Source organism: Babylonia areolata, chromosome 6 (assembly GCF_041734735.1).
Source record: "Babylonia areolata isolate BAREFJ2019XMU chromosome 6, ASM4173473v1, whole genome shotgun sequence".
NCBI classification, from domain to species: Eukaryota; Metazoa; Mollusca; class Gastropoda; order Neogastropoda; family Buccinidae; genus Babylonia; species Babylonia areolata.
The window spans coordinates 4,124,367-4,141,123 of record NC_134881.1 but is presented as its reverse complement, the minus strand read 5'-3'; the positions used below and the strand labels follow the sequence as shown (position 1 = coordinate 4,141,123).

At 42.4% G+C, this 16,757-nt stretch overlaps 1 protein-coding gene across 1 annotated transcript; it reads right to left on the bottom strand.

Annotated features, from left to right (window-relative positions):
- Positions 1-1,795: 1,795 nt before the first annotated feature.
- Positions 1,796-12,792, bottom strand: LOC143283205 (S-methylmethionine--homocysteine S-methyltransferase BHMT2-like). Its single transcript, XM_076589380.1, has 6 exons — positions 12,787-12,792; positions 11,858-12,052; positions 10,938-11,049; positions 8,429-8,607; positions 3,882-3,963; positions 1,796-3,241 (listed from the first exon to the last, which is right to left on the bottom strand). Exons 1-6 carry the CDS (start codon positions 12,790-12,792, stop codon positions 2,958-2,960), a joined length of 858 nt encoding a protein of 285 aa, XP_076445495.1. The 3' UTR covers positions 1,796-2,957.
- Positions 12,793-16,757: the final 3,965 nt, after the last annotated feature.

Genomic DNA, 16,757 nt, shown 5'->3' with positions numbered 1-16,757 from the left:
TTTTTTTGTTTTTTTCAGCCGATGCTTAATTTAAAATATTTCTGCTCCGAATTTGCTTACGATTTTGTTGTTGTAAAACCGCGAATGTCATCGACATTTGGGCGTGTCTTCTCTCTGTATATAAATACTCAGGTGTCCGCCCAAAAAAGTGAACAGCTTTTTGACAAGTATTTTCTCAGCGACAGAGAAACCGAATTCATTGAAATTTTTCACATAGTAACCTTAGGGTATCGTCAACAAGTCTGCAAAATATCAAAAAATGTTCGGACGAGTGTTGCTACTGACCCTGTAGTGCGTATTTTAGCAATGCGTCTATTTACAGTGACATAACTCCACCCCTTGCCTGGAAATTCCATTACGATCCTTCTTCCACCCCAGCCTTTCTCCTTGAAACAGTTTTCAATGGTAACCTTATCACTCTCACTCATAGGCATGGTTGATCCTTCCAAACTGAAACTTTGGACAGAACTGATTTTGGATACAGACGACAATAAACAAATCAATAGGCTTGACACCCAGGCAGGCTATTTTTAGACTGACACTGATTGACAGATGCCAACACCTGGCAGCTGGCATGAACATGGTGAAGGTCACATTGCACAGCTCTGATGCTGGATTTTTTGACATGCTGTTTTGAATTTGACAATACTCGCATAATTTGCGTCCGAACTTTTAGATAGTTTGCAGACTTGTTGATGATACCCTACGGTTACTGTGTGAAAATTTTCAATGAATTCGGTTTCTCTGTCACTGAGAAAATACTTGTCAAAAAGCGGTTCACTTTTTTTGGGACACCCGATATATATAAACGATTTTTTTTCTTGAGAAAATACTAACATGGTGTCATGCAATAAAGGGACATGCCTGTCTGATTACACATGCGTGTTTTTTGTTTTCAGTGACAATTCTTACATTACCCGCTCACACACATCAACACACACGCACGTACGCGGGTGCGCGTACGCACGCACGCACATGCGTACACACACTTACACGCACGCATGCACACATCCTCAGAATCATTTTCCTAATACAGATTTCTGTGTACTCTTATATGTTAGTTTTTCTTAATAGCTTTATCTTATTTGTATCTTTTCTATGTCCATAAATTATCCAAGAGTATGCTCGATTTTTTTTCTGTTTGGTATAGATTTCAATTTTTGTTTTGGGGCGTCTATCATATTTTGCATTTTTTGTTTGGGCGTGCAGATTAACAGGGCAGCGCTTGGTGTTGTATATGTTCTTTTAAAATGACAACATGTCAGCACTATTGGGATTGTGTGCTCTGCTTTGTTCTGGCTCACAGGAGTGCACTCACACATGTATGGTGTGGTGTGGTGGGTGTGGGTGTGTGCGCACGCGTGCGTGTGTGTATATGTGTGTTTGTTTTGACGGCGAGCGACTCGGAGTGTGTGTGTGTGTGTGTGTGTGTGTGTGTGTGTTCATGTGATTCCATGAGAGAAAGAGTGCACGTGTGCCAGTGTGAATCACAAAAAGAACGAGAACATGTTTCTGCAATACAAGTCAGATTTGGATAAATGCAACTAAATGCAATATAAAAACTTGCAACAGAAATGTACATATGTGTTGATGTGTTTGCTGAGTGTGTTAGTGTGTGTGTGTGTGTGTGAGTGCGTGCGTGTGTACGGGAGTGTGTGTATGCGTGTGTGAACGACGTAAAAACAAATAGTAATGCGCATATAAACACACCTAGCTGTCCACGCACGCGCGCGCATGCACACACACTAAGACATACACACACACAGACTAACACAGTAATACGCACAATATAACAATCATTTATTAAATCAAAACAACTCAAGTCAATACATACATGACTGTCTTCACAAAAGAACACCGATTAATTAGAAAGTAAGTTCTGGCATACATTTTGTAGAGAGTCATTTGATAACTATGATTGTTCATCTTCAAATCTCTTCATCTACGCAATCATTTAAGAAAATGATGGGATTGTTATCTGAAATCACACACGGACTCGTGCATGAACACACACACACACACACACACACAAAGCATGAGCGTGCACGTAAGCGCCCATAGACACACACACATAGACACTGACACACACACACGGACATCTACACTACGTTACCCCCAAACCAATCTGTAACCGAAAAAATCTGCATATCAGGTTTTGTAAACCCCATGAAAAGACAAAATGTTACGAAGAAAGTTTGGTTTTTTTTCCTTGCTGTTGGTCTTTCTTATTATACATGTATCAGCTCATTTGCTATCGGGAATTCCGGTTCACATGTCTCGAGCCATGTATGAAGAAGTGTCAGCCGGCATAACGCTGACAGTTTTTTATGCACTCCACTAACGAACGTACGCATGACACAGGAATCTCAACAGTTCGCTAACAAGAGTTTCAGGGCGAAGAGAAAGGGAACGGGCTTGTGATTTTTTTTGTATGCATTGTATCATTCTACATGACTGCAGCAGGCACTGAACAATTTTCAATCTTGTCAGAATTACGAGATCCAGTTTATTTATTCATTTATTTATTTTTTAATCATTCCTGCAACGTTTGGAAGGCCCTGAATATGGCCTGATCAGTGTGTTGGGTCTATGCGTAGGTCAGGTATTTATCCCCTTGCCCTTTTTTTTTCCATCAATTCATTTTTGTTGTTCAGTGTTTTTATTCATATTGCCAGTGTAACGTAGCCTGGAAACTCGCACTGGACCCTGCATATGAGGTGGGTTGCATTAGCGAACTAGTAGAGTAGCACAAAATTTGCGTCGAGTTAAGCATAATCCTAAGTATACCTATATGGAATTCACTGTGGAGCTGGGAACATCCTCAACGATAAGCAAACTTAGCCACGCTGCAAAGTTGGCTCATGCAACCCATCCCCGAAACTTACTACATGAAAACAACAACAACAACAACAACAAAAAAACCCACAAAAAACCACCACCTCACGACAGTACCACTACTACAGAGGCACATTTGGGTCGTCCCCTGCCATTCTGGCGTGGATCAAGGCAGAACGTCTGTACATGTTGCCCAGGAAAAAACTCTTCTCCACGTTGGGAGCGTACTTCATTGAAGGCGGCTGGCGCCCGTACTCCACGGCGATCTCGCGCAGCAGGTGCCCGGAGCTGCCGCAGCACAGGCCTATGTACTGCACGCCCAGCGCGCGGGCCTCACGCGCGAAGGCCCGGATGTCGCCACGGCTGCTCTGAACGCAGCCCAGGTCGAGGGGGAAGGCTCGTTTGCCTGAGTGGGAGAATGGTAGTATTGCGGTTCTGTTATTGTTTTTTTCTTTTCTTTCTTTCTTTCTTTCTTTTTTTTTTTTTTTTTGAGTAGTGTTGATCAGTTTGTGAGTGTGGTTGTGTGTGCGTGTGTTTCTGTCTATTTGTGTGTATTTACACACACACACACACACACACACATAATTATATATATTGTGTGTGTGTCTGTCTTAAAATGTTTGTGAATATGCACACGTGTGAGTCAGTGTGTGTGTGTGTGCCGTCGTTGTGTGAGTGTGTCAGTGTGTGTGCTGGTGCTGTGAGTGGACGCGCCGGCATGCATTTCAAGTGTTGGTACCGGCATACATGCATGCATATGTATCTGTTTATGAGCACTAGCCCGGCGCGTGTGTGTGCGTGTCAGTGTTCAAATTAGAGTGTATGTGAATCAGCGTGTGTCACGGCCGGTGTGTGTGTGTTTACTGTATGTGAGCGCGCGCGCGCGCGCGTGTGTGTGTGTGTGTGTGTGTACGAGGGTGTAATGTGTGTGTCAATGTCAGTGGTGCGTGACTATTACGTGCATGCGTGCCGGCGCGGCGCACGTGCAGTGTGTGTCACGTGTAACTTAGACACATAATGATTCACAAATCGTGTGGAGGACTGACCATTCCTGGGATCGGTCAGCGCGTGGAACGTTCTCTGCGTTGCTGTGGTCCGGAACGGCACGGGCAGTGCTGCCAGCGGGCCCTGCACACACGCACGCACACACACACGGCACACACACAAACAGACACACACACACGCGCACACACACACACACACACACACACACACACACACGCATGCACACACACACACACGCACACACACACAGATACCAACTGTTACGATTCCGCCGTATTTTGTTACGCTCGATCGCTGTTTGTTCCGACGTTACGCCAACGTCAAAATTTGTTCTGACCAGTTCATGTTCGACGACATAGCACAGTCACATGCTTTCCTGTCGTGACGTCACCCAGACGCTCTAGACCTATCGATCACGAGGCCAGCGTAGTCACCACCAACCTTGGTCTCACGTGATGATACTCAGCTAATCGCGTGCGTGTTTACATTAGTTGACAAAACATTGACCAATCAGCTTAATCGTTTGCCCGCACAACTGACGGCAGAGAACGGGGCTTAATTTAAGGGGAGACACGGCAGTGCAAAAGAGACCAAAATGATGATTTTTGATGATTTGGGTTTTTGATGGATTTTGATTCTTGAATATCTTTTCTATCATATGCATAAGTTTTTCCACTGTAAAGATGTCTTTAACAATGAAAAAATTGCCAATAAAGATTGCTTGCTGAATCATGAAAGTGTTAATTAATAATTTTTTGTTCAATTTTGACGCAAGTCGTCACGTTTCTGGCCTTGACAACATACCTTGGGCTTGCTCAATGATGAGTAAACCTACAACCATGAGACTTTGCATGATTGTTTTATGACATGTTATTGAAGTTTTGTCACGAGTATGTATGAAAATATTCTTTGGGTTTTAATTCATAGCAGTTCCAATCTTTTTACCCGTTGTAAATTTTGAGGATTTCGCAATACCCAAAATTTCAAAAATTCATAAAAAGTACAATAATTGAAAAATCAACACAGTCACGTGAAAATGAAGATAATGTCATTGTGTATCAAGTCCTTATAACAAAAAATGTCTGCATGCACCACATGGACCACAAACCCGATTTCTCTGAGACATTGTTTGGCGGCCATTTTGATTTGTTTCCATAGCAACGGGTATTCACAGAAATCTAAGAACACTTTTTTTTGTGATCCACAAGTGATGATACACATAGTAGACAAAAACAAAAGAGAGATATAGTCTGAGAGAAAAAAAAGTTGATATTTGACTGTAGTGTCTGGCCGTCTGACCGTCTGTGCTCGGTGGATTAAACTATGTACGTTTGCTAATGTGGCTCGGAATGGAAGCGTTCCTACCATATTCAAAGTGTTCCTTCCAAATTTCCTGATTGTTCCTACAAACACTTGACAGGGATTGACACCTGTGCACTGGCACACGTTGCACCATGACTGTGATGATGATGATGATGATGATGATGATGATGATGATGGTGGTGGTGGTGGTGGTGATGATGATGATGGCGATCATTAAGATGATCATGGTGACTGACGAAGATGGTGATCATAAAGATGATGATGACGACTACGATAATTAAGAGGATAAAGGTGACTTCTTCTTCTTCTGCAGTCGTGGGCTGCAACTCCCACGTTCACTCGTATGTACATGAGTGGGCTTTTACGTGTATGACCGTTTTTACCCCGCCATGTAGGCAGCCACACTCCGTTTTCGGGGGGTGGCTAGGTGACGAAGATGGTGATCATAAAGATAGTGACGGCGACGACGACGATCATTAAGATGATAATGGTGACGAAGATGGTGATCATAAAGATAGTGACGGCGACGACGACGATCATTAAGATGATAATGGTGACTGACGAAGATAAAGATGATGATGACGACGACGATCATTATGGTCACGTGACGAAGATGGTGATCATAAAGATGATAATGGCGACGACGACAATCATTAAGATGATGATGAAGACGATGATGATCATTAAGATGATAATGATGACTAAGATGCTGATCATAAAGATGATAATGGGGACGACGATAATTAAGATGATGATAATGATGACGGCGACGATCATTAAAATGATAATGCTGACGAAGATGGTGATCATAAAAATGATTATGACGACGACGACGATTATTCAGATGATAATGGTGATCATAAAGATGATGATGGCAACGACGACGATCATTAATATGATGATGACGACGACAATCATTAACATGATGGTGACGACGATCATTAAGATGATTATGGTGACGACGATCATTACGATCATGACGGTGACGAAGATGCTGATCATAAAGATGTCAAGTGGAGTGTTGACACAGAGGTGAAACATCTGCCATGGAAGCGAGAGAATCAGAGCACACTGGTTCGAACCCCACACTAGACGTTTTGTTCTTGCTGTGTTTCAATCATTTTGCCTTCTACGTGTCTTCCAATTTATCGTATTTTGATCAATTTCTTCATCCAGTAATTTTGTTTAATTATTTTATTTCATTTTTTTGAAAGTTTTACACAAATCCAGGACGTGCTTTCTGGGCCTGAATATGGCATTTGATTTATGTGAAGAGCAGACACTGCTTTAAATTTTTTTTTTTTTAAATCAGCAGCATTTGGATTAGTCCACACACATAGACAACGGTGGTTATTAAGATGATGACTATGACGACGCGACGACGATAATAGTCATTATTAAGATGATGATGACGACGACGATGATAGTCAATAAGATGACGATGATAGTCATTAAAATGACGACCACAACGATAATGATAAAGGAGTGGTGACGACGATGATGGTCATTAAGATTATGACGACGACGACAATGTTCATTAACATGATAATGACTCAGACTATCATGGTCATTAAGGTGATAATGGCGATAACAGCCATTTAGATGATCACTACGACAACGATGATGGTCATTAAGATGATTACTACGATGACAATAACAGGCATTAATATGACGACGACGATGGTCATGAAGGTGATGACGATGTAGATGATCATTAAGATGACGATGCATAGGCGCCGTGTGCACAAAACCCAGTTTCTAGAAAAGGAAGGTGCAAGAAGCCGTCCAAATCAAGACGGGTAAGCGAAGCCTAACCGCGACACTAGCCTGGAATGGACCGCTGGAGAGTTCCGCGGCCATCTTGGATCTTGCGCATGCGTATCGAACTTTTACTCGAAATCGCAAACAATGGCAAAGGCGATCGACACAAGCAAAAGCAGCAAACATATGTGCCGTCCTCCATTTCTTCAGTTGATAGCCTCCATTTGTAAACCAAACTGTACAATATATGCACAATAAAAAAGAACAAAAAATGAAGCAAAATGTCGAAGAAAGAAGCTTTCTGTTTCGCACTTTCTTCCTCTCTCAATCGCCTCGTTGCTCGAAATTTCGGAGAGCCAATCAACTTCGAGAGCACAGATCATGTGACGCGCCTCTATAAGTCATGCAAACACGGAACTCTCTAGCGGTCTATTCCCTCCAACTTACCGCAACACAACGGTCTGGCGCCTGCGGAGACCTTCATGCAGTCATCCGCCATGAATTCTAATTACGCTTACCTTGGGTAAAAATATATATTCCCCTCTATTATTACAGATTCCCTTCAAATTTCAAGACCCAGTCGCTCTGCTCAAACTCACTGGATGGTAGGATTATTAAATTAGGAATTCATATGACCGAATACTTAAAGATCGTAACTGCAAGGCTACCTCTAGCAATAAAAAAGCATATATGTATAGTGCGTTGCTGAATATCAAATAACATTGAACACCCAATTGTTGCTATCGTCTACCACATGGGTGTTACGGCCTGTAAAAACTGAATATTTCTTTTTTGTATTTTGTAATGCATGAATGCACAAGTACAGCAATGCTGCTTTTTATCTATCACGCAAAACACTTGAAGTCAGAAAGAAGCACAAAGACAGACTTCAGTCACCATCTTTTCCAAATCACAGGGGGCAAAACGCCCAGTTAAGGGGCAAAAGGCCCACAGGTAGGCGTCTTGCTCTAACGCTTTGTAGGCGCTTTGCCCCAGTTTGAAAACACTTAGATGATATAATTTCCAGGAAAAGACAAAGGAGATAAATCGGTTTCAACGCTACGCTTCAACAGCTGACACACTGCTTTCACAGAACAATATTATCCAAATTTGCTTTGAATGAAGAACAGACACTGGCTCTGAAATTTCATCATCATGGGTTTTACAGAAATCGGGGTGAAAACAATCAAATGCATGTGGAAAAAGAAGCTAACTTCTGAGTGGCCTCCGTGTTGGGGTGTGTTTTTCCGGCTGTCAAGCGGAAACGGTAAAAGTGTCATTGGCTCGCTGTGTACCATGATCTCCGATATTTTGGGGGTGGGCGTTTGACCCCGACTGGGCTTCTTGCCCCGAATTACCCTACTTCGATTGGGAAAGGTCAGAAACGACGGAAAGACAGAAATTGGGCACTGCCTTCCTGTACCGAGTCTTTGACACAGTGGGTATAAATTCACTGCCCCAACAGCCATAAAAAGCTATGGAACCTTTAACCTTTGAACCTCACCTTGCACACCTCCCTGCACTTCCTGAGCAGCGGCATCATGGAGTCAGGTCCCCGCCCACAGTTGACCCCCACCACATCCGCCCCCATCTCCTCCAGCCGCCGCAAGGCCTGGGGGATGGGCACATCATCCGTCGTCTGGTCGTAGAAGTAGCAGGCAATGGTGATCACTGCTGGTAGGCCTTCAGAGAGAACACTGAACACTGAACACTGAGCACTGAGCACTGAAATGCTTAATGTCATTAGCTGTAAAGCTCTAGTGACATAGCAGGTACTAATCAGAACAAAATAGTGTAAAACAGATAAAATGGAACAGAAAGGAAAAACAGAATTGAAACGACATAATCTAATAAGAGATTTACGACACTTTGGCACTTTGTCATTAGCTGAAAGTACATGTGACAGGGGGGTAGTGTGCCATTTTTTTCATTCGTTCGTCTCCAAGATTTGGACAGTACACAGAAAACAAAGTACATATAAATCATATGATAAATATTTAGTTATTTATTTATCTTCAATATTTGCCTTCGGACAGAGAGAGAGAGTGGGGAGAAAAAGAAGTGATGATGTTGATGATGATGGTGAAGTCGATGTAGTTGTTTCAAGTATTCAGTATCCTTTCCGTCGGTTGTACTTGATGTATCCAAGTTTATAACTACCACCAAAGTTTTTCTTTCTTTTTTTCTTCATTTTTTAAAACTTCTATGTGTGAAAAATAAGTCTATGGAATTAACCACTTTCACTTGTATGAATATCTGTCTATCTCTGTGCGTTTGTGGTAAACGTTATCGTTGGTATTTCCCCTGCTGATGCAAACGTACAAAGCTGCAAGGGAAGCAGAATGATAATTATAGTCCTGAACAAAAGACTAAGCTGTAATTGACTTCACGTTGCTTTGGATAAACCACTGATCATACAGCTGTCACCCTGTTGTTAACCCAACTGTAGGCTCATGTCAATCTGTGATAGGAGCAGAGCGTTGGGTCAAACGCAAGTGGAACGATACATCCAATTTACACAGATAATGAACTGCGATATACTTGATACTGTGTCATACAACGGATACCCTTTTAGGGATTTCAGTCATGGGAAGACCCGAATAAAAACTCGCATCAACAGGGTGACGCAAGCTGTGAAGTTGGTGAAACACTCTCCACTATAATCAAATCCTGGCCCAGATAGCTGGGACAGCAGTTGCCTCCTTTGGTGTTCTGATGGTCAGTGTGATACGAATGACCATCACATAATACCTTCGTTTTTTGTTTTTCGTGTTTTTATTGGTTTTTGTTGTTGTTGTTGTTGTGGATAAAATGAATATATATATATTGCTGTTAGTTCTGCCGTAATAATTGTCAAATAAGATCTGTCTTGTCATATTCTTTTGGTTTTCAAACAAATGTGAGAGGTTCAAGGTCAGGATCACCACTTGGCAAAGTGAAACTCGAGCTCAAATGTCAAAGGTCAAGGCATGTTTTTTTTAAAAACGGTTTAAACCACGGCGCTAAAAGAAGTACGTTATTGAATCCAATCTTCATCAATTTTGGTACAGTGGTTGGTCATGGTCAGAACAAAAAGCCTTAGAAAGAGCCAAGTTTAAGAGTCAAATTCAAGGTCATACTGAAAATACGACATAGTTTTTTTTTCTGTTGTTGTTGCTGTTGTTGTTTTTTGTTGTTTCTACAGAAGAGTGACACAACTTAGCTTTTTCATCCAATTTTCTTCAAACTTGACAAAATAACTGGTTACTACCAAAGCTTGACCCTTCTTTTTTCTTCCTTTTTTTCCCCAAAGAATAAGGCAACATATCAACCAACAAGATCACAAGTGTGGCATCACAAATGTACTGTTGCAAGATGGTCATCGTATTTTGTAATGTTGTTTTAAAAAGAAAAAGAAGTAATTTCTGTGTCATATTCACTAAGATAGCACAAACACGAGTCAAGCATGTGCATGGTTATTACACAGAGCATGACTGTGTGCAGGCGCGGATGGTCCTTTCTGAGCCTCACTGTCAGTGCGTGCCTACACCCATGCGCATATTTGTGTTGATCCATAAATGGGTGAATGTGTGTGTGTGTGTGTGTGTGTGTGTGTGTATGTGAGCGTGTCCGTGAAAATGTGAGTGTGCGCGTCTGTGTATATATTTTTACATACATGTAAGTGTGTGTGTGTGTGTGTGTGTGTGTGTGTGTGTGTGTGTGTGTGTGTGTGTGCGTGCGTGCGTGTGCGTGTGTGTGCAAGTGTGTCTGTGAGTGTGCCTCTGAAAATGTGTGAGTGTATGTGTCTGTATGTATATATCTATATATATAATCTCTATATATATTTATATAGAAAGATAGACATATATATATATATATATATATATATATATATATATATATATATACGTGTGTGTGTATGTGTGAGCGTATGTGTATATGTGTGAGTGTATGTGTGCGCGTGCCTTTGACCTCTCTCTCTCTCCCCCCCTCCCCCGTGCCCCCCTCCTCTCTCTCTCTGTGTCCACCCTCACCTTGTCCATAGGTCTGGATGGCCTCCAGGGCCAGTTTAGCCTCCCCGAAGTCGTTGAAGGTTTCTCCGATGATGTAGTCCGCCCCTCCCTTTACCGCCCACTCTACCTGCTCCTGTTGACATCGATAATAACACACTCCTAAGAAGAAGAAAAATGAATGCATGAATGGATGAATGGCATTTCATAGCGCATTTCTCTAAGAAAATTCAGACTCAAATCGCTGGCAACCAGCTATTCACGCGCAGCCACGCCTCAAAATGACAAATCACACTCAACCATACACACACCGATGAACAAAACAGCTCAAATTAGCAGTGGGGAAAAACAATCACAAAACACCTCGTAGAACAGATGTGTTTTCAGCTGGCATTTGAACAGAGGGAGTGTAGGTTAGTGCCGAAGACCGACAGGTAGTGAATTCCAGACAGTGGGAGCGCAGAAACTAGAACTGCGGCAGCCAAAAGACTCGAAGTTTATTTTGAAGACTTTCAAGATTTTCTTCCTTTGAGGACCTGAGGGAATGTGATGGCCTGTGTGTGACGGGTGCTTTAGATGGCGGAAGTGTCCCATCAAACTGGCGGTATATAAGGACTGCCATTTTGTTCTGACTGCGGAACTTGATTGGTAACAAGTGTATGTGCCTGAAAGAGTGCTGCCCTTTCATTTGCCAGCTCATGATATGAATACATGATGGCGAGCTTGCCTTTTTTTTTTCGCGGGAATATTGTGATATTCAGTATGTACATGTGTCAGGACAGGACTTTATATAAGATTTTCTTGTTGTCCTGTTCATCAATATCTGTGTTGTATTGTGACACCTTCCAAATAAAATACTGTTTAAACCAACAACACCACCACCACCAACAACAACAAGAACAACAACACCAACACAACCAACAATAACAACAACAAAATCTTACCTTGAACATGTCTTTCACTTTCTCTATCCCCTCTGGGTCGTCGGGGTCGTAGCAGGTGGTGTTGCTGAGGTTGCCGGCCATGAGGCAACCATGGGCCACAGCCACCTCCTTGGCCATTTTCAGGGCCTTCAGGTTCAGCTGCTCCAGTTCATCCTCCCGTCCGATCACCTTCAGCTTCTCCCGGTGACCGTAGTACTGGGGTGGGGGTGGGGGGAAGGAGGTGGAGATGAAGAAAGTCAGAGTGAAAATAAGGAAGGGATGAAAATGGTTTTTTGATTATCTCCAATCGGATTGGGAATTTCTGTGTCGTGCTGTGGTTGTGGTGTGGTGTGTCGAGTTGTGTTATGGTGCAGTGCGGTGTGCTGTGGTATGGTGTATTGTGCTGCCCTGTGTTGTATTGTGTTGTTTTATTGTGCCTTGTGCTATATTGTGCTGCCTTGTGTTGTATTGTGTTGTTTTATTGTGCCTTGTTGTGCCTTGTTGTGCTGCGCAGTGCTGTGTTGTTTTATTGTGCCTTGTTGTGCTATATTGTGCTGCGCAGTGCTGTGTTGTTTTACTGTGCCTTGTTGTGCTATATTGTGCTGCGCAGTGCTGTGTTGTTTTACTGTGCCTTGTTGTGCTATATTGTGCTGCGCAGTGCTGTGTTGTTTTACTGTGCCTTGTTGTGCTATATTGTGCTGCGCAGTGCTGTGTTGTTTTACTGTGCCTTGTTGTGCTATATTGTGCTGCGCAGTGCTGTGTTGTTTTACTGTGCTGTGTTGTGTACTAATATAGTAATCCGTTCTGTATTGTTTCTTTATTGTATTTGCTATGTTATAAGTTATATTGTTTGGTTAAGTTTGGCTCAGTCAAGAAGTAGGTAATGAAGTATAATTTATTTCTGAATTTAAAGAACGTTTAATCTGCTGTCACAGACAAAACTGACGTACTGGCATGGATGGAAATGATAAGTGTGACTGGTTCCTATCATTTAAAAGTGCATAAATGGCATAGATACAACCTCGCTAGATTCCGAACTAGAACCCTTGGCTTAAATGCTAATAGAAAATGGTTTGAAGCAACCAACGATAACAGGTGTTCAGTGTGTGCAGGTACAAACAGTATTGAGGACGAAATGCATTTTGTTTTTGATCGCCCAGCATATGCAGACATTCGCAGAGGATACAAATTATTCAGTGAACCAGCTGCACAAAGAAGAGATCTTATAGCAATACTCACAACTGAACGTGATGAAGCAATTATGTCTTTCACAAAATTCATTTCAGAAGCTATCCATTACCGTAGAAAGAATACCAATATTTAGTTTTCCCTTCAGTTACCAGTGGATAGGAGTCTGGAATAAAAGTTTGCTTGATTTGGTCAGTAGCCAGATGGTCGTCTCGAAATATACAACTGGGTGGAGTGCGTAATGATAAATGTATGTTCTCATGGCCTGACTAAGCGCGTTGGGTTACGCTGCTGGTCAGGCATCTGCTTGGCAGATGTGGTGTAGCGTATATGGATTTGTCCGAACGCAGTGACGCCTCCTTGAGCTACTGAAACTGAAATGTACGTTGCTGTAGATGCGTGTGAATGTATGAGTGGTTGTGCGTCAGCGTGTGCGAGTGTGGTTGAGCATATTTTGGTTCATTGCTGATTGTCTGCTTTTGGATACGTGTTTCTATTTCAGTCCAACAATTTTGGTCAATGCTTATCGGCAATACATATTGTAACCCCCTTGCCAAAAGGGTATCTTTGCCAATGGCAGTAGTGTCAGTGTCAGTGCCAGTACGTTGTATTGTGTTGTGTTGTGCTGGTTTCATCACCATCACAACCACCACCACTCCCATTAACTCCACCACTAACATCATTACCACCACTGACATCATTACCACCACTCCCATTAACTCCACCACTAACATCATTACCACCACTCCCATTAACTCCACCACTAACATCATTACCACCACTACCATTAACTCCACCACTAACATCATTACCACCACTACCATTGCCAACACTAACATCATTACCACCACTCCCATTAACTCCACCACTAACATCATTACCACCACTCCCATTAACTCCACCACTAACATCATTACCACCACTCCCATTAACTCCACCACTAACATCATTACCACCACTCCCATTAACTCCACCACTAACATCATTACCACCACTACCATTGCCAACACTAACATCATTACCACCACTGACATCATTACCACCACTCCCATTAACTCCACCACTAACATCATTACCACCACTACCATTGCCAACACTAACATCATTACCACCACTACCATTAACTCCACCACTAACATCATTACCACCACTACCATTGCCAACACTAACATCATTACCACCACTACCATTGCCAACACTAACATCATTACCACCACTCCCATTAACTCCACCACTAACATCATTACCACCACTACCATTGCCAACACTAACATCATTACCACCACTGACATCATTACCACCACTACCATTAACTCCATCACTAACATCATTACCACCACTCCCATTAACTCCACCACTAACATCATTACCACCACTACCATTAACTCCACCACTAACATCATTACCACCACTCCCATTAACTCCACCACTAACATCATTACCACCACTCCCATTAACTCCACCACTAACATCATTACCACCACTACCATTGCCAACACTAACATCATTACCACCACTGACATCATTACCACCACTACCATTAACTCCATCACTAACATCATTACCACCACTCCCATTAACTCCACCACTAACATCATTACCACCACTACCATTGCCAACACTAACATCATTACCACCACTGACATCATTACCACCACTACCATTCACTCCACCACTAACATCATTACCATCACTACCATTCACTCCACCACTAACATCATTACCATCACTACCATTCACTCCACCACTAACATCATTACCATTACTACCATTCACTCCACCACTAACATCATTACCATCACTCCCATTAACTCCACCACTAACATCATTACCACCACTCCCATTAACTCCACCACTAACATCATTACCACCACTACCATTGCCAACACTAACATCATTACCACCACTCCCATTAACTCCACCACTAACATCATTACCACCACTACCATTAACTCCACCACTAACATCATTACCACCACTACCATTAACTCCACCACTAACATAATTACCACCACTCCCATTAACTCCACCACTAACATCATTACCACCACTACCATTGCCAACACTAACATCATTACCACCACTCCCATTAACTCCACCACTAACATCATTACCACCACTCCCATTAACTCCACCACTAACATCATTACCACCACTCCCATTAACTCCACCACTAACATCATTACCACCACTCCCATTAACTCCACCACTAACATCATTACCACCACTACCATTGCCAACACTAACATCATTACCACCACTGACATCATTACCACCACTCCCATTAACTCCACCACTAACATCATTACCACCACTACCATTGCCAACACTAACATCATTACCACCACTACCATTAACTCCACCACTAACATCATTACCACCACTACCATTGCCAACACTAACATCATTACCACCACTACCATTGCCAACACTAACATCATTACCACCACTCCCATTAACTCCACCACTAACATCATTACCACCACTACCATTGCCAACACTAACATCATTACCACCACTGACATCATTACCACCACTACCATTAACTCCATCACTAACATCATTACCACCACTCCCATTAACTCCACCACTAACATCATTACCACCACTACCATTAACTCCACCACTAACATCATTACCACCACTCCCATTAACTCCACCACTAACATCATTACCACCACTCCCATTAACTCCACCACTAACATCATTACCACCACTACCATTGCCAACACTAACATCATTACCACCACTGACATCATTACCACCACTACCATTAACTCCATCACTAACATCATTACCACCACTCCCATTAACTCCACCACTAACATCATTACCACCACTACCATTGCCAACACTAACATCATTACCACCACTGACATCATTACCACCACTACCATTCACTCCACCACTAACATCATTACCATCACTACCATTCACTCCACCACTAACATCATTACCATCACTACCATTCACTCCACCACTAACATCATTACCATCACTACCATTCACTCCACCACTAACATCATTACCATCACTCCCATTAACTCCACCACTACCATTAACTCCACCACTAACATCATTACCACCACTACCATTGCCAACACTAACATCATTACCACCACTCCCATTAACTCCACCACTAACATCATTACCACCACTACCATTAACTCCACCACTAACATCATTACCACCACTCCCATTAACTCCACCACTAACATCATTACCACCACTACCATTGCCAACACTAACATCATTACCACCACTCCCATTAACTCCACCACTGACATCATTACCACCACTCCCATTAACTCCACCACTAACATCATTACCACCACTACCATTAACTCCACCACTAACATCATTACCACCACTCCCATTAACTCCACCACTAACATCATTACCACCACTCCCATTAACTCCACCACTAACATCATTACCACCACTACCATTGCCAACACTAACATCATTACCACCACTGACATCATTACCACCACTACCATTAACTCCATCACTAACATCATTACCACCACTCCCATTAACTCCACCACTAACATCATTACCACCACTACCATTGCCAACACTAACATCATTACCACCACTGACATCATTACCACCACTACCATTCACTCCACCACTAACATCATTACCATCACTACCATTCACTCCACCACTAACATCATTACCATCACTACCATTCACTCCACCACTAACATCATTACCATCACTACCATTC